Source organism: Bombina bombina, chromosome 3 (genome assembly GCF_027579735.1).
Source record: "Bombina bombina isolate aBomBom1 chromosome 3, aBomBom1.pri, whole genome shotgun sequence".
Classification (NCBI taxonomy): Eukaryota; Metazoa; Chordata; class Amphibia; order Anura; family Bombinatoridae; genus Bombina; species Bombina bombina.
Window position 1 is genome coordinate 431,195,190 of NC_069501.1, and position 27,500 is coordinate 431,222,689.

The 27,500-nt window shown below is 40.8% G+C and overlaps 1 protein-coding gene across 1 annotated transcript in view; it reads left to right on the top strand.

Moving 5' to 3' along the window:
• MOV10 (Mov10 RISC complex RNA helicase) overlaps positions 1-27,500 on the top strand; it is a 349,433-nt gene that overhangs the window by 116,408 nt on the left and 205,525 nt on the right. The window contains exons 6-10 of the mRNA XM_053706650.1: positions 12,800-12,954; positions 13,255-13,428; positions 13,863-14,010; positions 14,484-14,645; positions 20,720-20,823. Coding sequence (XP_053562625.1) covers positions 12,800-12,954; positions 13,255-13,428; positions 13,863-14,010; positions 14,484-14,645; positions 20,720-20,823 — 743 coding nt within the window. The remainder of the gene's footprint in view (positions 1-12,799; positions 12,955-13,254; positions 13,429-13,862; positions 14,011-14,483; positions 14,646-20,719; positions 20,824-27,500) is intronic.

The window sequence follows — 27,500 nt, forward strand, 5'->3', positions numbered from 1 at the left end:
CACAAAAAGCTGGCAGCTGTGCCAGATGTTCAAGCTTTTGTTCAGGCTCTGGTTAGGATCAAGCCTGTTTACAGACCTTTGACTCCTCCCTGGAGTCTAAATCTAGTTCTTTCAGTTCTTCAAGGGGTTCCGTTTGAACCCTTACATTCCGTAGATATTAAGTTACTATCTTGGAAAGTTTTGTTTTTGGTTGCAATTTCTTCTGCTAGAAGAGTTTCAGAGTTATCTGCTCTGCAGTGTTCTCCTCCTTATCTGGTGTTCCATGCAGATAAGGTGGTTTTGCGTACTAAGCCTGGTTTTCTTCCGAAAGTTGTTTCTAACAAAAATATTAACCAGGAGATAGTTGTGCCGCCTTTGTGTCCGAATCCAGTTTCAAAGAAGGAACGTTTGTTACACAATTTGGATGTAGTTCGTGCTCTAAAATTCTATTTAGAGGCTACAAAGGATTTCAGACAAACATCTTCTTTGTTTGTTGTTTATTCTGGTAAAAGGAGAGGTCAAAAAGCAACTTCTACCTCTCTCTCTTTTTGGCTTAAAAGCATCATCCGATTGGCTTATGAGACTGCCGGACGGCAGCCTCCTGAAAGAATCACAGCTCACTCCACTAGGGCTGTGGCTTCCACATGGGCCTTCAAGAACGAGGCTTCTGTTGACCAGATATGTAAGGCAGCGACTTGGTCTTCACTGCACACTTTTGCCAAATTTTACAAATTTGATACTTTTGCTTCTTCGGAGGCTATTTTTGGGAGAAAGGTTTTGCAAGCCATGGTGCCTTCCATTTAGGTGACCTGATTTGCTCCCTCCCTTCATCCGTGTCCTAAAGCTTTGGTATTGGTTCCCACAAGTAAGGATGACGCTGTGGACCGGACACACCTATGTTGTAGAAAACAGAATTTATGTTTACCTGATAAATTACTTTCTCCAACGGTGTGTCCGGTCCACGGCCCGCCCTGGTTTTTTAATCAGGTCTGATGAATTATTTTCTCTAACTACAGTCACCACGGTATCATATGATTTCTCCTATGCATATTCCTCCTTTACGTCGGTCGAATGACTGGGGTAGGCGGAGCCTAGGAGGGATCATGTGACCAGCTTTGCTGGGCTCTTTGCCATTTCCTGTTGGGGAAGAGAATATCCCACAAGTAAGGATGACGCCGTGGACCGGACACACCGTTGGAGAAAGTAATTTATCAGGTAAACATAAATTCTGTTTTTTTCAAATAATTGATTTACATTGTAACCTTAAAGTATATCCCAAGTGGTTTAGAAATTCCCACTAGAAGAACTGCTTGGGTATGATATGCAATAATTTCACCCACCAGCAGAGGCGAACTTGTGACTACTATAAAGGAGGACGCATTAACGTAACCAGAATAACGCCCTGACGAAGCCCGGTCTGAAGTGAAGACGAGCGGGTGAAACGCGCGTAGGCATTGGCTATCCTGGCCGGTCACATGATGCATGCACTTGCCGCTGTCAATTGAACTCTCTTGCAAAGACGCTGCGCTGTCTCTATGTATAGCGTATGCCTACACCAAAACTATCTGGTGCTGAAGGAATTGAGGAGAACGCACAGACAGATCGTATAATAACTGTTGTCCTATATGGCATTACTCATTTTGCCAGCTCCTGAATTGGATAAGGAATATGCGGACATAAGACCTTCTTGCTAATTTTAGACAGTTAATCTCGGCTAAAGTTGCCGATGGTACTTTGTATAAACGACGTCATCTGCACTACCCATATTTGACGTATTATACACGCTGACTATCTCTGAAACTTGGAAACTTTTACAGTGAATGTATGGGACTGGCATAGCTCTGGGCCGCACTTAACTAATCTGACTGCATGATGAATTTGCACTAACAGCTATTGCTCTAACCAACAACCTGCATGACCCTTTACATGCTTGCTTAACAGTCTTTGGTGGGGCATGTAGCAGTGCCATTCATGTCATTTCATCAAGAGTGGTTATTGATGTGTTATATTTCATGCATGTATGATACGCTGTACATATCCATTGGATCCACTTTACAGTCCGCTTAGATCCCCTTTGTAAACCTGCCCAGCGTTACTCCCCCTCCAGGGGTGCTGTGTGCAGCTGGGTGTAGCGTGACTGTAGTGGACCTATGAGGTATAATTTTGAAACGCTGTTTATATTACTGTGCCTACATACTTACATATCCTCTATCCAGACTTGCTAAGAGATATCAATATTCAACCTTTTGGCCTTGCTTATAACCCTGATACGGTTCTATTATAGACTTAGCTCCTATATTCTTATGCTTACGAGCGGAGCTAATGACAGGGTTTATCTAGGCCTTGACCCTGTATATGGTCTACTATCAATGATTTTGCTGATGCTTTATTAGTGACCTATGCATGTACCCCTGACCGGTCAGGTTCAATTTTATTATTATTTTCAGTTTTGTTTTATTTATTTTCACTAGGTTAAAGTATTTCACTTGTGCTTAAGTAAAAAATCTATTTATTTACAACTTCAAGTCTGTGTGTGCCTTTCTTGGAGTGGAGGGGGGAGCGCCGTCCTCAACCATACTTTGCTATCTCAACTTATTAGAGTGAGGTGAGCTGTATTCAAATAATAAGAGTGCTGAATTTCCCTGTCTTTAATTCAGGATTACATTCCTGAGGCTTTCTTTTTTGCCAACCCATACTACATTTTTTAAAGGGTCTGCACCACTATGTCTTCAATATAAGTGAGGCTATCTTGCCTGTATATTTTAGTTATTTATACTATTACACAGCTCCAAATATTTATAATTAATGCTATTGCGTCCCCCTCACACTATTGTGTGTGTGTATGTGTATGTTTATGTATATGTATATGTATATATATATATATATATATATATATATATATATATATATATATATATATATATATATATATATATATATATATATATATATATATATATATATATATATAATATAGATGATCTGCACCTCATTGTTAAGAACCCTGTAGATCAGTGGTTCTCAACCTAAGTGACTGCAAGGCCCAGTAAATTTTAGCCGGACCTGTCCAGGGCCCGGTAAGCATCGGGAGTGGGTTGGAGTAGGTTTGGAAGAAATTTCAGCTAGACATTATGTGACAAACTTTATTAATACCAACAAAGCTATAGAAATATTACAATATCAACAGGCATGAAAAGAATAAATATTAAGCCTAAATGTATAACAAAAAGCCTGTTTCTTTGTTTTGTTTTTAAAAGTGTCATGGCTGAGAAAACAGAATTTATGCTTACCTGATAAATTACTTTCTCCAACGGAGTGTCCGGTCCACGGCGTCATCCTTACTTGTGGGATATCTCTTCCCCAACAGGAAATGGCAAAGAGTCCCAGCAAAGCTGGCCATATAGTCCCTCCTAGGCTCCGCCCACCCCAGTCATTCGACCGACGGACAGGAGGAAATATATATAGGAGAAACCATATGGTACCGTGGTGACTGTAGTTAGAGAAAATAATTCATCAGACCTGATTAAAAAACCAGGGCGGGCCGTGGACCGTACACACCGTTGGAGAAAGTAATTTATCAGGTAAGCATAAATTCTGTTTTCTCCAACATTGGTGTGTCCGGTCCACGGCGTCATCCTTACTTGTGGGAACCAATACCAAAGCTTTAGGACACGGATGAAGGGAGGGAGCAAATCAGGTTACCTAAACGGAAGGCACCACGGCTTGCAAAACCTTTCTCCCAAAAATAGCCTCCGAAGAAGCAAAAGTATCAAATTTGTAAAATTTGGCAAAAGTGTGCAGTGAAGACCAAGTCGCTGCCTTACATATCTGGTCAACAGAAGCCTCGTTCTTGAAGGCCCATGTGGAAGCCACAGCCCTAGTGGAGTGAACTGTGATTCTTTCAGGAGGCTGCCGTCCGGCAGTCTCATAAGCCAATCGGATGATGCTTTTAAGCCAAAAGGAAAGAGAGGTAGAAGTCTCTTTTTGACCTCTCATTTTACCAGAATAAACAACAAATAAGGAAGATGTTTGTCTGAAATCTTTTGTAGCCTCTAAATAGAATTTTAGAGCACGGACTACGTCCAAATTGTGTAACAAACGTTCCTTCTTTGAAACTGGATTCGGACATAAAGAAGGTACAACTATCTCCTGGTTAATATTTTTGTTAGAAACAACCTTAGGAAGAAAAGCAGGCTTAGTACGCAAAACCACCTTATCTGCATGGAACACCAGATAGGGCGGAGAACACTGCAGAGCAGATAACTCTGAAACTCTTCTAGCAGAAGAAATTGCAACCAAAAACAAAACTTTCCAAGATAGTAACTTAATATCTATGGAATGTAAAGGTTCAAACGGAACCCCTTGAAGAACTGAAAGAACTAGATTTAGACTCCAGGGAGGAGTCAAAGGTCTGTAAAAAGGCTTGATCCTAACCAGAGCCTGAACAAATGCTTGAACATCTGGCACAGCTGCCAGTCTTTTGTGTAGTAAGACAGATAAAGCAGAGATCTGTCCCTTTAGAGAACTTGCAGATAATCCTTTCTCCAAACCTTCTTGTAGAAAGGAGAGAATCTTAGGAATTTTTATCTTATTCCATGGGAATCCTTTGGATTCACACCAACAGATATATCTTTTCCATATTTTATGGTAAATCTTTCTAGTTACCGGTTTTCTGGCCTGAACCAGAGTATCTATCACAGAATCTGAAAACCCACGCTTCGATAGAATCAAGCGTTCAATCTCCCAAGCTGTCAGCTGGAGGGAGACCAGATTTGGATGTTCGAATGGACCCTGTACAAGAAGGTCCTGTCTCAAAGGTAGCTTCCATGGTGGAACCGATGACATATTCACCAGGTCTGTATACCAAGTCCTGCGTGGCCACGCAGGAGATATCAAGATCACCGAGGCCCTCTCCTGATTGATCCTGGCTACCAGCCTGGGAATGAGAGGAAACGGTGGAACTACATAAGCTAGGTTGAAGGTCCAAGGTGCTACTAGTGCATCTACTAGAGTCGCCTTGGGATCCCTGGATCTGGACCCGTAGCAAGGAACCTTGAAGTTCTGACGAGACGCCATCAGATCCATGTCTGGAATGCCCCATAATTGGGTTATTTGGGCAAAGATCTCCGGGTGGAGTTCCCACTCCCCCGGATGGAATGTCTGACGACTCAGAAAATTCGCCTCCCAGTTTTCCACACCGATGTGGATCGCAGACAGGTGGCAGGAGTGATCCTCCGCCCATTGAATTATTTTGGTCACTTCTTTCATCGCCAGGGAACTCCTTGTTCCCCCCTGATGATTGATATACGCAACGGTCGTCATGTTGTCTGATTGGAACCTTATGAATCTGGCCTTTGCTATTTGAGGCCAAGCCCTGAGAGCATTGAATATCGCTCTCAGTTCCAGAATGTTTATCGGGAGAAGAGACTCTTCCCGACACCATAGACCCTAAGCTTTCAGGGATTCCCAGACCGCGCCCCAGCCCACTAGACTGGCGTCGGTCGTGACAATGACCCACTCTGGTGTGCGGAAGCTCATTCCCTGGGACAGATGGTCCAGGGTCAGCCACCAACGGAGTGAATCTCTGGTCTTCTGATCTACTTGAATCATTGGAGACAAGTCTGTATAATCCCCATTCCACTGTTTGAGCATGCACAGTTGTAATGGTCTTAGATGAATTCGTGCAAAAGGAACTATGTCCATTGCTGCAACCATCAACCCTACTACTTCCATGCACTGCGCTATGGAAGGATGAGGAACAGAATGAAGAGCTTGACAAGAGCTTAGAAGTTTTGATTTTCTGACCTCTGTCAGAAAAATCCTCATTTCTAAGGAATCTATTATTGTTCCCAAGAAGGGAACTCTTGTCGACGGAGACAGAGAACTTTTTTCTATGTTCACCTTCCATCCGTGTGATCTGAGAAAGGCCAGAACGATGTCTGTATGAGCCTTTGCTTTTGACAGGGACGACGCTTGTATTAGAATGTCGTCCAAGTAAGGTACTACTGCAATGCCCCTCGGTCTTAGAACCGCTAGAAGGGACCCTAGCACCTTTGTGAAAATCCTTGGAGCAGTGGCTAACCCGAATGGGAGGGCCACAAACTGGTAATGCTTGTCCAGAAAAGCGAACCTTAGGAACTGATGATGTTCTTTGTGGATAGGAATATGTAGGTACGCATCCTTTAGATCCACGGTAGTCATAAATTGACTTTCCTGGATAGTGGGTAGAATCGTTCGAATGGTTTCCATCTTGAACGATGGTACCCTGAGAAATTTGTTTAGGATCTTCAAATCCAAAATTGGTCTGAACGTCCCCTCTTTTTTGTGAACTACCAACAGATTGGAATAAAATCCCATTCCTTGTTCCTTTATTGGAACTGGGTGTATCACTCCCATCTTTAACAGGTCTTCTACACAATGTAAGAATGCCTGTCTCTTTATTTGGTTTGAGGATAAGTGAGACATGTGGAACCTTCCCCTTGGGGGTAGTTCCTTGAATTCCAGGAGATAACCTTGAGAAACTATTTCTAGCGCCCAGGGATCCTGAACATCTCTTGCCTGAGCAAAGAGAGAGAGTCTGCCCCCCACTAGATCCGGTCCCGGATCGGGGGCTACTCCTTCATGCTGTTTTGTTAGAAGCGGCAGGTTTCTTGGCCTGCTTACCCTTGTTCCAGCCTTGCATCGGTTTCCAGGCTGGTTTGGGTTGTGAGGCATTACCCTCTTGCTTAGAGGATGCAGAATTAGAGGCCGGTCCGTTCCTGAAATTGCGAATGGAACGAAAATTAGACTTATTTTTAGCCTTGAAAGACCTATCTTGTGGAAGGGCGTGGCCCTTTCCCCAAGTGATGTCTGAAATAATCTCTTTCAATTCTGGTCCAAATAGAGTTTTACCTTTGAAAGGGATGTTAAGCAATTTTGTCTTGGATGACACATCCACTGACCAAGACTTTAGCCAAAGTGCTCTGCGCGCCACGATAGCAAACCCTGAATTAAAATAAGAGTTAGCCAATTTAAGTGCGTGAACTCTGTCCATAACCTCCTCATATGGAGTCTCTCTACTCAGCGACTTTTCTAGTTCCTCGAACCAGAACCACGCTGCTGTAGTGACAGGAACAATGCACGAAATGGGTTGTAGAAGGTAACCTTGCTGTACAAAAATCTTTTTAAGCAAACCTTCCAATTTTTTATCCATAGGATCTTTGAAAGCACAACTATCTTCGATAGGAATAGTAGTGCGTTTGTTTAGAGTAGAAACTGCCCCCTCGACCTTAGGGACTGTCTGCCATAAGTCCTTTCTGGGGTCGACCATAGGAAATAATTTCTTAAATATAGGGGGGGGAACAAAAGGTATGCCGGGCTTTTCCCACTCCTTATTTACTATGTCCGCCACCCGCTTGGGTATAGGAAAAGCGTCGGGGTGCACCGGAACCTCTAGGAACTTGTCCATCTTGCATAATTTCTCTGGAATGACCAAGTTGTCACAATCATCCAGAGTAGATAACACCTCCTTAAGCAGTGCGCGGAGATGTTCTAATTTAAATTTAAATGTCACAACATCAGGTTCAGCTTGTTGAGAAATTTTTCCTGAATCTGAAATTTCTCCATCTGACAAAACCCCCCTCATGGCCCCTTCGGATTGGTGTGAGGGTATGACAGAACAATTATCATCAGCGCCCTCCTGCTCTTCAGTGTTTAAAACAGAGCAATCGCGCTTTCTCTGATAAGTAGGCATTTTGGATAAAATATTTGCTATGGAGTTATCCATTACAGCCGTTAATTGTTGCATGGTAATAAGTATTGGCGCACTAGATGTACTAGGGGCCTCCTGCGTGGGCAAAACTGGTGTAGACATAGTAGGAGATGATGTAGTATCATGTTTACTCCCCTCATCTGAGGAATCATCTTGGGCAATTTCATTATCTGTGGCAGTACTGTCCTTACTTTGTTTGGACTCTATGGCACAATTATCACATAAATTTAAATGGGGAGACACATTGGCTTTCATACATATAGAACATAGCTTATCTGAAGGTACAGACATGTTAAACAGGCTTAAACTTGTCAACAAAGCACAAAAAACGTTTTAAAACAAAACCGTTACTGTCTCTTTAAATTTTAAACAGAAAACACTTTATTACTGAATATGTGAAAAAGTATGAAGGAATATTACAAAATTACAAAAATTTCACCACAGTGTCTTAAAGCATTAATAGTATTGCACACCAAATTTCAGAGCTTTAACCCTTAAAATAACGGAACCGGAGCCGTTTATAAATTTAACCCCTATACAGTCCCAGCTATAGTCTTTGCTGAGACCCAACCAAGCCCAGAGGGGAATACGATACCAAATGACGCCTTCTAGAAGCTTTTCCAGCAATTTTTAGATCCTCACACATGCATCTGCATGCCCTGCTCTCAAAAAAACAACTGCGCAGTAATGGCGCGAAAATGAGGCTCAGTCTACAACTAGGAAGGCCCCCTGACTGGAAAAGGTGTCTAACACAGTGCCTGCCGTTTAATAAACGTTCCCCAAGTTTATAAATGCAAATTGTCAGCATAAATATGAATAAAATGCCCAAATAAAGCAATCGATTTAGCCCATAAAAATGTCTACCAGTTTTTTAGCCCATAATAAGCCCTTTATTCTGTTTGTTTGACTAAGAAAATGGCTTACCGGTCCCCATGAGGGGAAATGACAGCCTTCCAGCATTACATCGTCTTGTTAGAAATATGGCTAGTCATACCTTAAGCAGAAAAGTCTGCTAACTGCTTCCCCCAACTGAAGTTACTTCATCTCAACAGTCCTATGTGGAAACAGCAATCGATTTTAGTTACTGTCTGCTAAAATCATCTTCCTCTCACAAACAGAAATCCTTCATCCTTTTCTGTTTCAGAGTAAATAGTACATACCAGCACTATTTTAAAATAACAAACACTTGATAGAAGAATAAAAACTACATTTAAACACCAAAAAACTCTTAACCATCTCCGTGGAGATGTTGCCTGTGCAACGGCAAAGAGAATGACTGGGGTGGGCGGAGCCTAGGAGGGACTATATGGCCAGCTTTGCTGGGACTCTTTGCCATTTCCTGTTGGGGAAGAGATATCCCACAAGTAAGGATGATGCCGTGGACCGGACACACCAATGTTGGAGAAACCAGTTTTACACAAATAAGTAGTAGCAAAACAGAGAAGAAACCTTATGGCTATTTCATGTAAGTGTTTATACTTCTCCTTCATCCAAAACTTGGTCAGACTTCTGTTCTGAAAATCTTTTTCAAGTTGTTTGTCACATGAGAATTCCAATAGTTTCTTTGGCTTCATAAGGCAAGCTGTTATGACCAATAAATGAATTGACTATCCACATATTCTCTTTCCTGGGATATTTTTCTTCAGGAAAATAGCCTTGGAATGCCTTCAAAAGTGCTTCAAGATGTTCTTTTATGTGTTTTTTTTTTTTTTTTTTTTTTACAACTTCTAAGTCAAAGCCAGTGTCTTCTTGGTGAAACTCACTGAATGCTGCAAACATTTCCAAATTATTTGTTTCAATCATTTCAACCCACAGATATAGTTTCTTCTTCAAAACCTTCCACTTTTTTTGCTGCTGTGAAAATATTTGTCATTTCTCCTTGCAGACCCAAGTTTAACTCTTATCTTTGAGAAAATGTCACTCAGGTAAGCAAGTCTAGCCACCCATCCTTCATCTTGAAATAAACCAGCCATTTCATGTTTTCTGCTCAGTAAGAACACTTCTACCTCCTTCCTCATTTCAAAAAGTCTCTAACACTCTACCTCTTGATAGCCATCTTACCTCTGTATGGTACAAAAGGTGTTGGTAATCTGATCCCATCTCTTCACAGAGCACAGCCAACAATCTGGAGTTCAGAGCAGAGTTTTTTTTTATATAATTTACAAGTTTTGTGGCTTGTGTAAGAACATAATTGAGTTCAGGGGACAGTTTCTTTGAAGCCAGGTGCTCTTTGTGAATAAAGCAGTGTGTCAGCATTATGTTGGGATGGGACACTTCTTTTATCTTAGCACCCACTCCTGAATGCCTACCTGTCATATTAGCAGCGCCATCAGTACATAGGCCTTCACAGTATTTCCACTGTAGACCTGCATTCTCAAAGTACTTGTTTAATATTCTGAATATTTCTGAGCTAGTGGTGTATGTTTGTAATATACACACACAAAGTATGTCTTCTGCCACATCACCCATGTCATAATCTGCATAACGTACATAGGCTATTAAAACACTGTTGTCTGCAATATCAGTTGACTCATCTAACTGAAGTGAGAACCATGTTGATTTTTTAAAGTTTTTCAATAAGTTGAGCCTCCACATTTGCTGACATATCACAATCTCGGCGAGCAATGGTGTCATTTGAAAGTGGTATTTGCTTCAGTTTATCTGCAGCAGACTGACCAAAGACTGCTAGCAACATCATTGAGACAAGGCTTAATAAGGTTTTCACCATCAGAATGTTTTTTTACATTTGGCTATTCTTTTGGCAACTAAATAAGAAGAGATTAAAAGTGACTTTTCAGTAGTACTAGCCAGAACAAGCACACGTTTTTCACTATGAAGTGCTTCCTTTTTTCGAATAAAAAAGTCAACTGACTTATTAATTAACTCTGGATGGTTTGTAGTCAAGTGTCGAGATAATCTTGAAGGCTTCATTGCCTCATTTGCCAGGACTCTGGCACACACAACACACTGGGGTTTTGGTAATTTTCCTGGGACCTCAATAAATCCATATTTTAAATATTCCTTACTGTACTTTCGTACAAACGAGCCTTTTTTCTTTACAATTTGTTCTTTCATGGTTTCTCTACTATCAGAATCATCACTATGGGTCTGAGATAATGACTTACTTGTGGAAGGAACTGCTTCAACACACTGCTTCTTTGAAACAAAAGATAATAAAGTTCCTTTGCGTTTAGCACTCATGTTTTTAGTGTTAAATGAGTACTATGTATGTACAGATTTCCAGGCCTTCCTCACTTTCTTCTCCAAAGTGTCAGCGGCTATACAGAAGAGTGTCAGCTGAGGCAGAGCTAAGCACTGATGGAAAAAAAACAAATTTTAAGTTTGGTGCTCAGATTAAAACTACTTAAAAGGAGGATTTGAAAAAAAAATACTAACACCAATGCAAAGGGGCCATATTTACACAATGCCTTTTATAATATAAATATAGTGGTTGAAAAAAAGTTAAACTTTCCTGTTACTTTAGATCCAAACGAAAGAAAAAAAACAAACACTTGAAGCGATTTATTAGTTGTTCCTCAAAAAATGAAAAAACATTTTTCTTTTTTACTCCAAAGTGTCATATGTCCTTGAATTTTTATATGCAATCATATCCTTGTAAGACGCCATTCTTCCAGTATAAAAAAATTGCAGAATTGCACCCTTTCTTCATCATTCAGATGCTCCATTCTTCTTACCAAATTTGACGTAATCTTGCGTAACCCTGTGTTCTCCACTACAAATTTTGACAGACGATGGCATTATAAAGTAGCCAGGTGGCGGAAATTTAATATTTCTGCTATCAAAAGCACAAAATAATTGCATAATTTATTATAAATGTATTTATAAGTTGAGCAATAAACATTTAAAAATGTTAATATTAGCTCATCTTAACTTTTTAATATTTTAGCCAGGTAATGCACCCATTAAAAAGGTCCTGGGGAGAACACTGTCCCACTTATTTTTAATAACCTCTGTTCATATATAAATGCATTGGGGTTGGTATAAATGCATTTCTATCTATCTCTATATATCTATCTGTGTGTGTGTGTATATGTGTGTATGTATATGTGTATATATATATGTATATATATGTATGTATATGTATGTATATGTATGTATATATATATATATATGTGTATATATATATATATATATATATATATATACATATATTATATATATATATATGTGTGTGTGTGTGTGTGTATGTGTGTGTGTATATATATATATATATATATATATATATATGTGTATATATATATATATATATATATATATATATATATATATATATATATATATATATATATACATACATACATACATACATACATACATACATACATACATACATACATACATACATACACGTGTATGTATATATATTTATTTTTGGTAGGTAGCATGAAAAGGGAATTTAAGAGGGGACTCCCTATACAAAAAAAGTGGCTTGCACAAGCTTTTTGCAAAGATAACCCCATTTCAAAGGGATTTAGAAGCAGGATCACTGAGACAGTAGTTAAATACAGATATATAACCAGTATCACAATAAGTCACTCTCAATATAAAACAATAGAGGATACTCCATGCATTTCTTCTTAATACTTTTGAGTCACTTGCACCAATGTGAGAGAAAGTGTTCTCTTTAATCAGCATAAGAGAAAAATTAAATAAAAGCCATAAATGATAAAGCAGTCCTCTCTGATGCTCCTATTCATTCTCTGCCCTTGTTTTCTTCAGCTTTTGCTAAGGTCTATTACCAAACTCACAGACTGTAATTCTACATAAACAGAATTTTTAATTTCGATCCCTATGATGTCACAATTTAAACTCCTATATACAGCAAATGTAAAGTTTGATACGGACATAGCCATGTACCATTGTCTGTGAAGAATACCATATTCCTCACCTAGTGCTGCTAGTCTGCTTCATGTGACACTATTCTTGATAGTCTCTATTAAATGGAAGTGCTAGGTGCTCTTCTTTCTAGATATAGAACAACTGTAAATTCTTTAAAGCAAGAATATGCTGTGTGACCTTCTCAACATTGTATCCACTTTCTGTTTTTAGGTTCCTGGTGTGGCTGAGAACCGGCCTTCTGTACTAAGAGGAGACCATCTATTTGTAACATTCGCTGATGAACGAGACCGGTCAGATATGATTAGCTACAAGGGCTACGTACATGGGGTAGAACTGGAAAGAGTTAGGCTTGGATTCTCTAACAAGTATGTTTTTGGTTACCTACTAATTTAAAGTTAGTTTAAATTTGCTATCTTTCCTAATTTAATTTCCCTCTTATACGAATGCTGAATTAAGTCTTGTCTAGTGTCAAGGGGTAGGGGAAAGCTTTTTATTGACATTAAATGCATATACTTGGTCTACTGCATATAGTAAAATAATTGAAAAAATGAATGTTTGTATGATTATTTTCTGATTTCAATTTTGGCAGATATTTAATGTTGAATACCCACTGTTGAATTTCTATGTAAGCTTTTAATCATTCTATTTTTTTTTTTTTATTTTAGTCTTTTAAAAAAATTTGTAAGTGGATTGCTGTTTGATGTCAACTTTACATTTAACCGGATGCCTTTGAAAGTTCAGCACAGAGCAGTTCATTTGGCTAAAGAAAAGAATTTGAAGGAATTTCTCTTTCCTTCTTGTTCCTATAAAGAAAAAATTGTTGATCCCGAGAAACTCAAGTAAGACCTGCCATGGTAATATGAACGTCTAAGAATATAGGATTTATCTGAATAAGATTTAAACTTAGTCTTAGACACATAGGGGCCGATTTATCACGGCCCGAATGTGCCCCAATGTAACTGTTTCCGGAAACAAGAGTTAAGAAGCAGCATTCTTAAGACCGCTGCTCCTTAACTCGTCCACCTCTTGAGGTGGCAGACATCAATCCACCAGATCGCATACGATCGGGTTGATTGACACCCCCTGCAAGCGGCAAATCTGCAGGGGGTGGCATTGCACAAGCAGAGCATGTCCGTCCGACAAATGATAAATCGACCCCATTGTCTATTCTTGCATACAAATGGGGTAGTGGATTGTCAGAAACCTCCATATGTTAGAAACATATTTATGAACAATGATATTAGTGAAAAGCTAAATTACTTTTATTTTACAGCTTTTTTGACAGGAGCCTTGAGAGTAACAAGGAACAATACAATGCAGTGAACCACATTGTATGTGGCCTGTCCAGGCCTGCTCCTTATCTTTTGTTTGGACCCCCTGGAACTGGGAAGACAATGACTTTGGTAGAAGCTATAAAACAGGTATGAGACATAGGCAGTAAGGCATCTAAATTATGGAACCCTTTCATGGCTGGCTTTTAAAGGAAACATTTCATACTTTGATTTGAAGCTAAACTTTATAAGAATTTTGTAATCTACTGACATTCCCATAATTTGAACAAAATTCCTCCCATCCCCCCAAAAAAAATCTGCTTAAATTAATAGAAAAATAAACATAAACCAAAAATCACTAATGATAACTTGCAATGTGTGATACTTGGCACCCACACAGCAGTATTGGGCTTTTTTTTCCTCATTTAGATCTAAAACTGTGTTCATACAAATTCTAACTCTTGCAATAAACAAACAGGTTCTGGTTTCCTTTGCTGTACACCCAACTGCTAGGTTCCTGTAGGTTTGGTGAGAACATAAAATGGACTCATTTGATGAATAGTTATGCATAGAGAAGTTAACTGACTTAAGTATTTTACGATTGTTATGTTTTTAATGTGCAGGTGTTTATGTGTGTCCCGGATTCACATGTACTGGCATGTGCACCATCTAACAGTGCGGCCGACCTGCTATGTCAACGCCTAATGAAGCACATGAACCAGAAAGATCTTTTCAGAATGCTAGCCAGCAGCCGGGACATCCGTGCAGTTCCAGAGGAAATCAAGGTGCCTTTTAGCACTACCTAAATATGATCCAGATTTTATATTTTCTACACTTTGCATGTGCAACCTTGAAATGCTAAATGAGACTAAGGCAAGAGGAAAAACAGTAGCTCATAATGTGTATGTATATGTTAAATGATGGTCCACAGTCCTCAATAACATATAGGATATGTTTCCTACCACTAGGAGGAGGTCAAAAACCCATATCATAGCTTAAAATCCCTCCCATATCTCATTTTTTGTTTTGTTATTGGCCTCATAAGAGTTGGTTGAAAATAGGTGTTTCTAGCTACTTGATTATGGATTATAATTTGGGAGTTAAGACCAATATGAGACTTGGAATCCCTGGGAATTATCATTCACAAAGAAGACAGAAGAAAAACTTAACAGCAGCTGAATTAGGGACATAGGAATGCCCTGCACTTTCCCTATGGGAATTCAGCTATAACTACCCTCAGGCGTCGCAGGGGCTCGTCCTTAGTCTCCCCCTGATTGACACAGGTATTTCCTACTGCAATCCTCTGTGGTACCCTATCTGCACTGGATGGGCTCTCTACTGATTACTGCTGCAGCTGCATTGACCAGGATTTGCCTGGTAAGCCAGTGGAGGGGCGCTGTGTAAGGTAATTGACTTTACACAGCACACACAGCCCAGAAGCTATTTGTAGATACTCTGGTGCTGTATTCTTCTCTGAAATTTATGCTGTACCTTTGTCAAACACTTTCGCCAGGAGTAGACTTTCCAAGCCTGCATTAACGACAAATACTCCAAGGTACAGCATAGCCAGGGGGCTTAGCTTGCTCTCCTCTTCCTTTTTTCTTTTCTAAGGCATGCAGAGTCAATGATTTCATTCCAATTACTAGTGGTATATTAAACTCCTGGCAAGCAGGAGGAGGCAAAGAGCACCCCAGCATAACTGTTTAATGTCACTAACCTGACCCATAACCCCCAGTCATTCTCTTTGCCCCTGTCGAGGGAGGATGTGAAAGATGGTGTCTGAAGATATTAAATCCTTTAATGGATACTTTTCCCTGCAAGCAAGGATTAGGGGCTATGCTGTGTCCATGTCAATCTCTTTAGTAAGAGTAATGGTGGTTTATAGCAGTTAGAAGGCGGCAAGGTTGTCTTTGCTTTACTTCTAACATTATTGCTACCCCTATTATAAAAAGTTAGGGTTGGTTACTCTGTCCTTGCTTTTCTGCCCAGGTCCCTGTCAGATGTGTGGTGAAGATGGCTACACCTGGAGGTAGGTCCAGACCAACCCTTTTATCAGGGACATAGCCAGGTAACATTGTTGCCCTCCATGGCCCTCTGTCAGCTCTGGGAAAATATTTATGGCACGTTTTAGAAAATAGGTGCCTGACCCCTTGAAGAAAACCGCTAACTGCTCAGTGCAGATACCTGATCAATAGAGGGAACCTTTTTTTATTTTTTTATTATTATTATGCTTGGTGCACATTATGTAATTTTAATACATGCAAAATGGCTTTGAAGCCTTATCTGAGGAACTGTCTTCTCTCCTGGTGGTAGCCCTACCCCCTCAGCTACCCTGGCTTTCCTATTAGCTCAGGAGCGGTTACTAAGCAGAAAACAGCTCAGGAAAATGTAAGAGTTGCCAATGAGTTACTTGGGCTGGAGCCTGAGAGCATGTAATGCAGTTTCAATATAAGTGTCAAAGGAGTGATTAAGCTTAGTGTACAGTATCCTCTTACAATCTTTTGATTTGTGTATGTCTGTGTCTACATACTCTACCATTACATGCTATGGAACAAATGAATATCCGCACTTATATAAATGTTAGCTCAGTAGAGGAATCCTTTACTGATAACCCTCCCTGTACATACATTACTTGTGTTTTTACAAGCTTGTTCCACTATGTCAGGTCAATACACTGAGTAATTTACCTCAAATTGTGCATGTAATTTAGCCACAGCCTTTTACTTCCTCTAATATGTACCGCCTATGTTGCTCAGGACCTACTCACTTTACCCCTGAGTATAAGAATTAGCTAGCAAGGCTATGGCAGCATATTTTGTAGCAATTATTATTGAGTTTTATACTCTTACTAAACTCTCTGCTGATAAAGCACTGTGCTTTGAATGCTGTGTATATACACAGAGGGGTAATCACTTATTCCTAAGGATTCAGATTTGATGACATCCTCTATGCAGGTGTTTTTGCAAAGACCTTTAGGCAGCTGTACATCTCGGCACATAATTATGTGATGTACAATGTACCAAATTTACTATAATATGTGCAATTATATAATGTACTGAACATGACGACATATGGTGCCATTATCATTTATTATAACTATCTGTGCTATTAATTCTTTTTTATAAGTCAATAAGCATTGTACTCCCATCATTGCCAGGGATGTAAACAGATAGTGTTTTCTTTCTAATGGCATGGAGAGTCCACAATTACATTCAATTACTGTTGGGAATTCAACTCCTGGCCACCAGGAGAAGGCAAAGACACCCCAGCAAAGCTCAAGTATCCCTCCCACTCACCATACTCCCCAACAAAGATAATGCTCTGAAGAAAAATTGAACTAAGTCCTTTAATGGGTAGCTTCCCTTCAAGTAGGACTGGGGAAATGCTGTGTTAGCTGCTGGAGGTTGCAGGGAAGTCTGTTTTTTCTCTCCAGCAATCTAAGCTAACCCCCACCCGGCAACCAGTGTTGGTTACACTGCTTTCCTTTTTTCATCTTGGGTCCCTATCGGAAGTCTGGATGACTCTAGCAGACCTGGAAGTGCTGTGGCTGCTCCACAGCAGAGACCCTGGAGGGTAAGTGCCTTTTTTATTATTCCCTTTATGGGTAACAGTTCAAGGGACTCAGTAGCTGGTACCCCAATGGCAGCTGTATGCCTTCCTTAAGGGGTTTGAGAGAGAATATATATCCTGGGGTCAGGATATCTCATGGGCTAGGGCAGTGTGGAGTCTAGGGCTCCAGCATGCAGAATCTAGCAAAGAGCACTGCTGTAAGTAGCTCAGGCATTTTTACTGGAGTCTGGTGACCATTGCCCTTCAGTACTTCTGATGGGGTGTATGCCTTGAGTACTTTTATGGCGCCTTTGTTTGATGCACACACATTATTATATTCTGGCAGCGGCCTTTTGCTGTTTGTCAAATCTCTAGGAGGAGACAGGACGGAGTCTGCAAAACCAACTAATATGCACAGCTTTGTCGGCTCCTTCAATCTCTGTCTCTCTGGAGTTGGTGTCTTATGTAGCCCATTAACGTCATTCTCCCTCTGTTTTCAACACTTTTTCCCCCTCCCGATGTGAGGAGCAGGTTCAGGGGGAAGGTCTGGAGCTGCGGTTTGTAAGCCTCACTTAATGGAAGTTTCTTAGATTGCATGGATGCCCATAGTGACTATCTAGCTTAGGAGGAAACAGCTTAGCTTAGGTTTTTATGGGCTGTTTTAGCGGTTTTCCCAACGCTTGTACTCTTATGTATGCAGATGTACATTTTTGGGAAGGGGACTTAATGATGGGTCCTGTTTTTCCTTACATAGCCTAGGCACAAAGTTTTTATTTTTCTTGGACCTGTTTTTCTCAGCATTATAAAAAAAAGAAAATTTGTCCTGCAAACTCATACCAATGTGTTTTTGTTATTCTCTAATATGACATCCAGTTTATCTCTTATTTAGAGGTTTTTTTTACTTGCATTCCAGTGGGTTACCTTTCTCAAGAAGGTATTTGTCTTTCTAGACAAACCTTTTTTTCTTTTTGCAACCCTGCCATTTGGTCTGGCCTCAGCTACAAGCATACAAGTTACCTGGTTCCCAATACCAGGGTCTGTCTTTTTGGGGACAATCATAGATTCCGTCTCCATGAAGATCTTCCTGACAGATTTGAAAAAATCCAGACTTCTCTCTGCCTGTCCCTCCCTTCAGTCCTCTGCATGCCCTTCAGTGGTGCAGTGCATCAAAGTAATTGGTCTCATGGTGGCCTGCATGGACATTTTTATTACTTTTTGCCCGCTTTCATCTGAGACCTCTCCATCTATGTATGCTCAGTCAATGGAACAGCAATCATTCGGATCAGTCTCAGTGAATCGTCCTAGACAACTACACGAGAGAATTCTCTCCTGGTGGCTCTGTCAGGATCATCTGCCACAAGGCATGTGCTTTTTGAGACCATCGTGGGAGATTGTGTCTACAGATGCCAGCCTCTCATCCTGGGGAGCTGTTTTGGGTCCCTTAAGAGCTCAGGGATTTTGGTTGCCGAAGGAATTTGTTCTTAACCATAAACATTATGAAGCTGAGGATTATTTGCAATGCTCTGGTAGCGTGGCCTCAACTGAGTTCTGTCTGATTTTTCAGATTTCAATCAGACAACATAACTTATGTGGCTTTCATTAATCAAGGAGAAACAAAGAGTTCCCTGGTGATGATGGAAGTCTCTCGCATCCTTCAGTGGATGGAGTCTCGCAATTGTCACATTTTGGCCATTCATATCCTGGGAGTGGACATCTGGGAAGCGGACTATCTGGACAGGCGTCCTATCCAGTGTGTGGGCTCTTCTTCTGGAGGTGTTCTCAGAGATACCCCTCAGGTGGGGGGGTTCCAAAAAAATAGACCTAATGGCTTCTTGCCTCATCACCAAGCTGCCAAGATATGGGTCCAGATCGAGGTACCCTCAGGCAGTGCTGGTGGATGCACTAGCAGTTCCGTAGGAGTTCAGTCAGATATTTCTGTTCCCTCTGTTTGCCCTTCTTCTCCGGGCAATAGCTTGAATCAAGCAGGAGTGGACCTCTGTGATCCTAATTGCTCCAGCATTGCCGCGCAGGACTAGGTTTGCGGATCTGGTGAAAATGTCTTCCTCCCCTCCGTGGAGGTTGACTCTTAGCAAGGACCTTCTACTTCAAGGTCCATTCCTTCATCAAAATCTAGATTCTCTGCGTCGAGATTGAATGCTTAGTCCTGTCTAAGATAGGTTTTGCCAGTGACTCACCGGATGTATCATAAGGTTGACGCACCTATCTCTCTTGGTGCGAGTCTCAAGGTTTTTCTTGGCACAAGGTAGGAGTTCCTTTAAATTCTTTTGTTTCTCCAAAGGGGTTTGGAGAAGGGTTGTTCTGCTAGTTCTTTGTATTCTGGAGCAGACTCTGAGCCTATGCATTCTGTTGATCTTAAACTTTTATCTAGGAAAGTTTTATTTTAGTTGGCTATTTTGTCTGCTCGTAGAGTTTCAGAATTGTCAGCTTTACAGTGTGACCCTCCTTACCTTATTGTCCATGTGGATAAGGCTGTTCTCCGTACTGGTTAGGTTTCCTTCCCAAGGTGGTTTTTGACCGCAATGTTAATCAGGAGTTTGTAGTTCCTTCCTTCTGTCCTTTATCCTTCTCAGAAGGAGTGTTTGATTCACAACCTGGATGTGGTTCATGCTCTAAAGTTCTGTCTCCATGCTACTAAGGAGTTAAGGCAATCTTCTTCATTGTTTAATGTATTCTGGTAGGCTCAAGGGCCTAAATGCCACTGCAACTACTCTTTCCTTTTAGCTGAGGAATGTCGTTCATTTGGCTTATGAGACAGCTGGACAGCAGCCTCCTGAGAGGATTACGGCTCACTCTACCCATGCAGTTTCTTCATCCTAGGCTTTTAAGAACAAAGCTGTAAAGTGGCTTCTTGGTCTTCTTTGCATACCTTTTTTTTCTTTTTTCAAAATTTGATGGTTTTTGTCTCAGCTGAGGCTTCTTTTGGGAGAAAGGTGCTTCAAGTGGTGGTGCCTTCAGTTTAGGTCAGCCTGCCTTTAGTTCTCCTTCCCTGTCCATTCTGTCCCCTCTCTGGCTTGGGTATTGATTTCCCAACAGTAATTAAATCTGGTATTGCTTTCCCAACAGTAATTGAATAAAATTGTGGACTCTCCATGCCAGGAAAGAAAATAATTTATCAGGTAAGCATAATTTTTTGATGCGTGTGTGTGCATGTATGTGTATATATATTTTTTTTGGTTGGTCTATACATATTTATTTATACAGGCCAGTTATGTTGTTGTTCCAAATTTTTATATTTTAATTTCTATTTCATAATTTTTTGTGCTTTTTTTTGTTTTGTTTCATTTTACAGAAATTTTGCAACTGGGATAGTGACAAAGAATGCTTTATCTACCCCAGCAAGGAAAAACTGATGAAATATAAAGTAATTGTCACAACCCTTATTACATCAGGAAGGTAAGAAAATTACTGGCATTGGTGTTAACCCTTTAAAGTGTTTATCAATCTTAAATCATATGCTGCCCTTGAGTCTTCCCCCTGTTTCCCCATCTTTTCCTCTAGATTAGGACAGTATCCAGTCCAAATTTTTAGATTTTATTTTTTGCTTATGTTAAGGCCCCTCCCCCCCCAAAAAAGTACCTGCATTCTCCTACTCTCCTGTACCCTTCAGTCCACTATCTTCAAATCAGAGGATTTAAACACTTTGGGCTAGATTACTTCTGGAGCGCTAAGTTTTGCGTAAGCAATGAGAGGTTTATAGTGGGTGGTTTTTTGCTCGTATTACAAGTTGAGAGTAAACTCGATTGCTTGAACGCAATTAAAGTTAGCCTGTCTTTACAGCTCTGGTTAACTCTTTGTTTTTTCAAAACAAAAAAGTGTCACAAAACGTATAAAAAATACCTTACAAGGTACAATTACTCATAACACCATCTAAAAAATTATTATTCTTTAAAACAAACGCCCAATAAAATGCTTATACGTAACACTTAAAATCAATATTTTATTCCTAAATTCTTTATATTAGTTAGTTATAAACACATTGAATTATATGTATAGAATCCAGATTATGAATCAAATGATCCACACTTATGCTGTTATAATATTGTATACAAAGATCATAAAAATATACCTTTACAAATTACCTTATTCGCAATAATCTCCCAAATCAGAGTTGCATTAAAATATCACAATGAGATACCAAGGTATGGATTGTTAACTTCCAGACAAATATAATCTTATAAGCTACTTAGCCCACAAATGATTCTATAGAACTATAATTAAAACACCAGGAGTTATATATATTATTAATGCAAACAGCCAATTTATCTGAGCTCAAATAAATTTATATTTTAGGATTTACCTTATTGTAGATAAATATCTATATAGCTGCAATCTGACTATAGTCTTAGAATAGCTTTTGTCTAAAATATTAAAAATATAGAACAGTCCTACATCACCACATGAACCAAATTAAATGTTCCAGCTTTTCCAAGTAGATTCAGGTCATCTCATATAAAGAAAGGTATTGCAATATGGATCAAGAAGTTAGTCCCAGGTTTTGCTTATAGTGACTGAGTCACAAAAATGGCAGCAAAGTTTTCAGTCAAAAGGTAGCAGACAAAAATACTTTTTTTTTTTTTCTATCCCCTTGTGATATGTGATATACCCCACCCTTTTCTTATTCTAATCATTGGTGATAATTTTGATAGGCGCTTAATGTATCTGTCTTTCTCCAACATTGGTGTGTCCGGTCCACGGCGTCATCCATTACTTGTGGGATATTCTCCTCCCCTACAGGGAAAGGCAAGGAGAGCACACAGCAGAGCTGTCCATATAGCTCCCCCTCTAGCTCCGCCCCCCAGTCATTCTCCTTGCCGCTCTGAACAAGTAGCATCTCCTCGGGGATGGTGAGGAGTTTGTGGTGTTAGTTGTAGTTTTTTATATCTTCTATCAAGAGTTTGTTATTTTAAAATAGTGCTGGCTTGTACTATTTACTCTACAACAGAAAAGTGATGAAGATTTCTGTTAAGAGGAATATGATTTTAGCACAAGTAACTAGAATCCATTGCTGTTACCACGCAGGACTGTTGAAACAAGAGAACTTCAGTTGGGGGTAACAGTTTGCAGACTCATCTGCTTCAGGTATGACTAGTCTCCTTCTAACAACACAGGCTAATGCTAGATGACAGTCATTTTTCCCCTCAGGGAAAATGGTAAGCCATTTTTCTTTCACCTCAGCAAAAAAGATAACAGGCTTCCCCTTTTTGATTTTTATGCTGGTAGACACTGTTAGGGGCAAAATCGATTGGTTTTTATTACAATATGATACCATTTGAAATATTTTATAAGCTCACATACACTGGGGAACGTTTTTTATTGATCTGGCTTGTTTTAGACACCTAAATCTAGTCAGGAAGGCCCCTTCACTCTAGTGTGCTGAGGGAGGAAGCCTCATTTTGGTGCTTCAGCTGTGCAGTTGATTTCAAGGCAGTGCATGCAGTTTTCATGTGAGAGGGTCCTGTGACTCAGAAAGTGACTCCAGAAGGCTTATTTCTGTGGATGATTGACCCCTAAGGAAGGTAAAATGCTGCAGCAATACTGTAGCAGGGATTGTAGTGTATAAAAACGGTTAAATCCAACAATTAGCTCTGGTTTGCTTGTTTTAAGAGCTAGAGTCTCCATATTTGCTGTGCAATACTTTCTAAGCATTAAGACACTGGGGTCCAAATTTCATAAAAATCGGATATTGCCTTCATAGTTTTTTGAACATTCAGAAATAAAGTGTGTAATGTTATTATTTAAAGAGACAGTAACGTTTTTGTTTAAAATCGTTTTTATTGCATTGTTTGCCTGCCTGTTTAACATGTCTATGCCATCAGATAACCTATGTTCTGTGTGTGTAGAGACAAATGTGTTCCCCCTTTGAGTGTTTGTGATAATTGTGCCATAGCGTCCAAACAAAATAAGGACAGCTCTGTTACATTTCATAATGTTGCCCAAGATAATTTATCTAATGAAGGTAGTGAGGATAATTCTACATCCTCTCCTTCTGTGTCTACACCAGCTTTGCCCGCGCAGGCGACACCTAGCGCGCCAGTGCTTATTTCTATGCAACAATTAACAGCAGTAGTGGATAATTCTATAGCAAATCTTTTATCCAAACTGCCAGCATTTCAGAGAAAGCGTGATTGTTCAGTTTTAAATACAGATAAAAAAAGGATGAACAATCAGACGCTGACGATGCCTTATCTATTTTACCCTCACATCAATCGGAATTGGCTGTGAGGGAAGGGCTGTCTGAGGGTGAAATTTCAGACTCAGGAAAAATTTCTCAACAGGCAGAACCTGATATAGTAGCATTTAAATTTAAGCTAGAACATCTCCGCGCTTTGCTTAAGGAGGTATTGGCTACTCTGGATGACTGTGATTCTGTAGTAGTACCAGAGAAGTTGTGCAAATTGGACAAATTTTTAGAGGTCCCAGTGCACGAAGACGCTTTCCAATACCCAAGAGGGTAGCGAGCATAGTGGATAAGGAGTGGGAGAAGCCAGGTGTACCCTTTGCCCCACCTCCTATATTTAAGAAAATGTTTCCCATAGTAGACCCTAGAAGGGACGCATGGCAGACGGTCCCGAAGGTTGAGGGAGCTGTTTCAACACTAGCGAAGCGCACAACTATTCCTATAGAGGACAGCTGCGCTTTCAAAGATCCTATGGATAAAAATTGGAAGGATTGCTTAAAAAGATTTTTGTTCAACAAGGGTTCATCCTTCAACCAGCTACGTGTGTTATTACTGTCACTTCAGCGGCGTCCTTTTGGTTCGAGGAACTAGAAAGGTTGCTCCAGAAAGAGACTTCCTATGAAGAAGTCATGGACAGAATTCACGCATTAAAGTTAGCTAATTCCTTTATATTGGATGCCGCTTTTCAAATAACGAAATTGGCGGCGAAAAACTCAGGTTTTGCTATAGTAGCGCGGAGGGCGCTTTGGCTAAAATCCTGGTCGGCAGATGTGTCGTCCAAGACTAAGTTACTTAATATTCCTTTCAAGGGTAAGACCCTTTTTGGGCCGGAATTGAAGGAAATTATTTCAGACATCACTGGGGGTAAGGGCCATGCCCTCCCACAGGATAGGCCTTTTAAGGCTAAGAACAAGTCTAATTTTCGGTCCTTTCACAATTTCAGGAACGGACCGGCTAATAACTCCACTGCCGCTAGACAAGAAGGTAACGCGGCCCAGCCCAAACCCGCTTGGAAGCCCATGCAAGGCTGGAACAAGGGTAAACAGACCAAGAAACCTGCTGCTGCTACCAAGACAGCATGAAGGGGTAGCCCCCGATCCGGGACCGGATCTGGTAGGGGGCAGACTATCTCTCTTCGCTCAGGCTTGGGCAAGAGATGTTCCGGATCCCTGGGTACTAGAAATAGTCTCCAAGGGATACCTGCTAGAGTTCAAGGGACTTCCTCCAAAGGGAATATTCCACCTGTCTCACTTATCTTCAGACCAGATAAAGAAACAGGCATTCTTACATTGTGTAAGAGACCTATCAAAGATGGGAGTGATAAACCCAGTCCCCTCCGGGGAACAAGGTCTAGGTTTTTACTCAAACCTGTTTGTGGTTCCCAAAAAAGAGGGAACTTTCAGGCCAATCCTGGATTTAAAGATATTAAACAATTTCCTCAGAGTTCCATCCTTCACGTGGCTCTTCCATTCGGTTTAGCCACCGCTCCCAGAATTTTCTCAAAGGTGCTAGGGTCCCTTCTAGCAGTCCTAAGGCCGAGGGGCATCGCTGTAGCACCTTATCTAGACGACATCCTAATCCAAGCGTCATTTCTTTCCAAAGCGAGGGCCCACACAGACATTGTGTTGGCTTTTCTCAGATCTCACGGGTGGAAGGTGAACATAGAAAATAGTTCACTGTCACCGTCCACAAGGGTTCCATTTCTGGGAACAATAATAGATTCAATGGAAATGAAGATCTTCCTGACAGAAGTCAGAAAGTTAAAGCTTCTAAACGCTTGTCAAGTTCTTCATTCTATTCCTCAACCCTCCATAGCTCGGTGCATGGAAGTAATAGGACTAATGGTCGCAGCAATGGACGTGGTTCCTTTTGCTCGAATTCATCTAAGACCATTACAGCTGTGCATGCTCAATCAGTGGAATGGGGACTATACAGACTTGTCTCCCCAAATTCAAGTAGACCAGGTAACCAGGGACTCACTTCTCTGGTGGTTGACCCAGGATCACCTGTCTCAGGGAATGAGTTTCCGCAGACCGGAGTGGGTCATTGTCACGACCGACGCCAGCCTCTTGGGGTGGGGCGCGGTCTGGGACTCCCTGAAAGCTCAGGGCCTATGGTCTCGGGAAGAGTCGCTTCTCCCGATAAACATTTTGGAACTAAGAGCAATATTCAATGCGCTCCTGGCTTGACCTCAGCTAGCGATAGCCAGGTTCATAAGATTTCAGTCGGACAACATAACGACTGTTGCGTACATCAATCATCAGGGGGGAACAAAGAGTTCCCTAGCGATGAAGGAAGTAACCAAGATCATCCAATGGGCAGAGAATCACTCCTGCCATCTATCTGCTATTCACATCCCAGGAGTAGACAACTGGGAGGCGGACTATTTGAGTCGTCAGACTTTCCATCCGGGGGAGTGGGAACTCCACCCGGAGGTCTTTGCTCAGTTAACCCAATTATGGGGCATTCCAGACATGGATCTAATGGCGTCCCGTCAGAACTTCAAGATTCCTTGTTACGGGTCCAGATCCAGGGATCCCAAGGCGATTCTAGTGGATGCATTAGTGGCGCCTTGGTCGTTCAACCTAGCGTATGTGTTGCCACCGTTTCCTCTCCTTCCCAGGCTCATAGCCAGGATCAAACAGGAAAAGGCCTCGGTGATTCTGATAGCTCCTGCGTGGCCACGCAGGACTTGGTATGCAGACCTGGTGAATATGTCATCGGCTCCACCATGGAAGCTACCTTTGAGACAGGATCTTCTAGTACAAGGTCCATTCGAACATCCAAATCTAGTTTCTCTGCAGCTGACTGCTTGGAAATTGAACGCTTGATTTTATCCAAACGTGGGTTTTCGAATTCTGTGACAGATACTCTGGTCCAAGCCAGAAAACCTGTGACTAGAAAGATTTACCATAAAATATGGCGTAAATATATCTGTTGGTGTGAATCCAAGGGATTCTCCTGGAGTAAAATAAAAATTCCAAGGATTCTCTCCTTTCTCCAAGAAGGTTTGGATAAAGGCTTGTCCGCTAGTTCTCTAAAGGGACAGATTTCTGCTTTATCTGTCTTGTTACACAAACGACTGGCAGCTGTGCCAGATGTACAAGCTTTTGTTCAGGCTTTGGTTAGAATCAAGCCTGTTTACAGAACCATGACTCCTCCTTGGAGTCTAAATTTAGTTCTTTCAGTTCTTCAAGGGGTTCCGTTTGAACCTTTACATTCCATAAATATTAAGTTATTATCTTGGAAAGTACTGTTTTTGGGTGCTATTTCTTCTGCTAGAAGAGTTTCTGAATTATCTGCTTTGCAGTGTAATCCACCCTATCTGGTTTTCCATTCAGATAAGGTTGTTTTGCGTACTAAGCCTGGTTTTCTTCCAAAAGTTGTTTCCAACAAGAATATTAACCAGGAAATAGTTGTTCCTTCTCTGTGTCCGAAACCAGTTTCAAAGAAGGAACGTTTATTACACAATTTAGATGTTGTTCGTGCTTTAAAGTTCTATTTAGAAGCAACAAAAGATTTTAGACAAACCTCATCTTTGTTTGTCGTTTACTCTGGTAAGAGGAGAGATCAAAAAGCTACTGCTACCTCTCTCTCTTTCTGGCTAAAAAGCATTATCCGATTGGCCTATGAGACTGCCGGACGACAGCCTCCTGTCCGAATCACAGCTCACTCTACTAGGGCTGTGGCTTCCACATGGGCCTACAAGAACGAGGCTTCTGTTGATCAGATATGTAAGGCAGCGACTTGGTATTCTCTGCACACTTTTGCCAAATTCTGCAAATTTGATACTTATGCTTCTTCGGAGGCTATTTTTGGGAGAAAGGTTTTGCAAGCCGTGGTGCCTTCCATTTAGGTAACCTGATTTGCTCCCTCCCTTCATCCGTGTCCT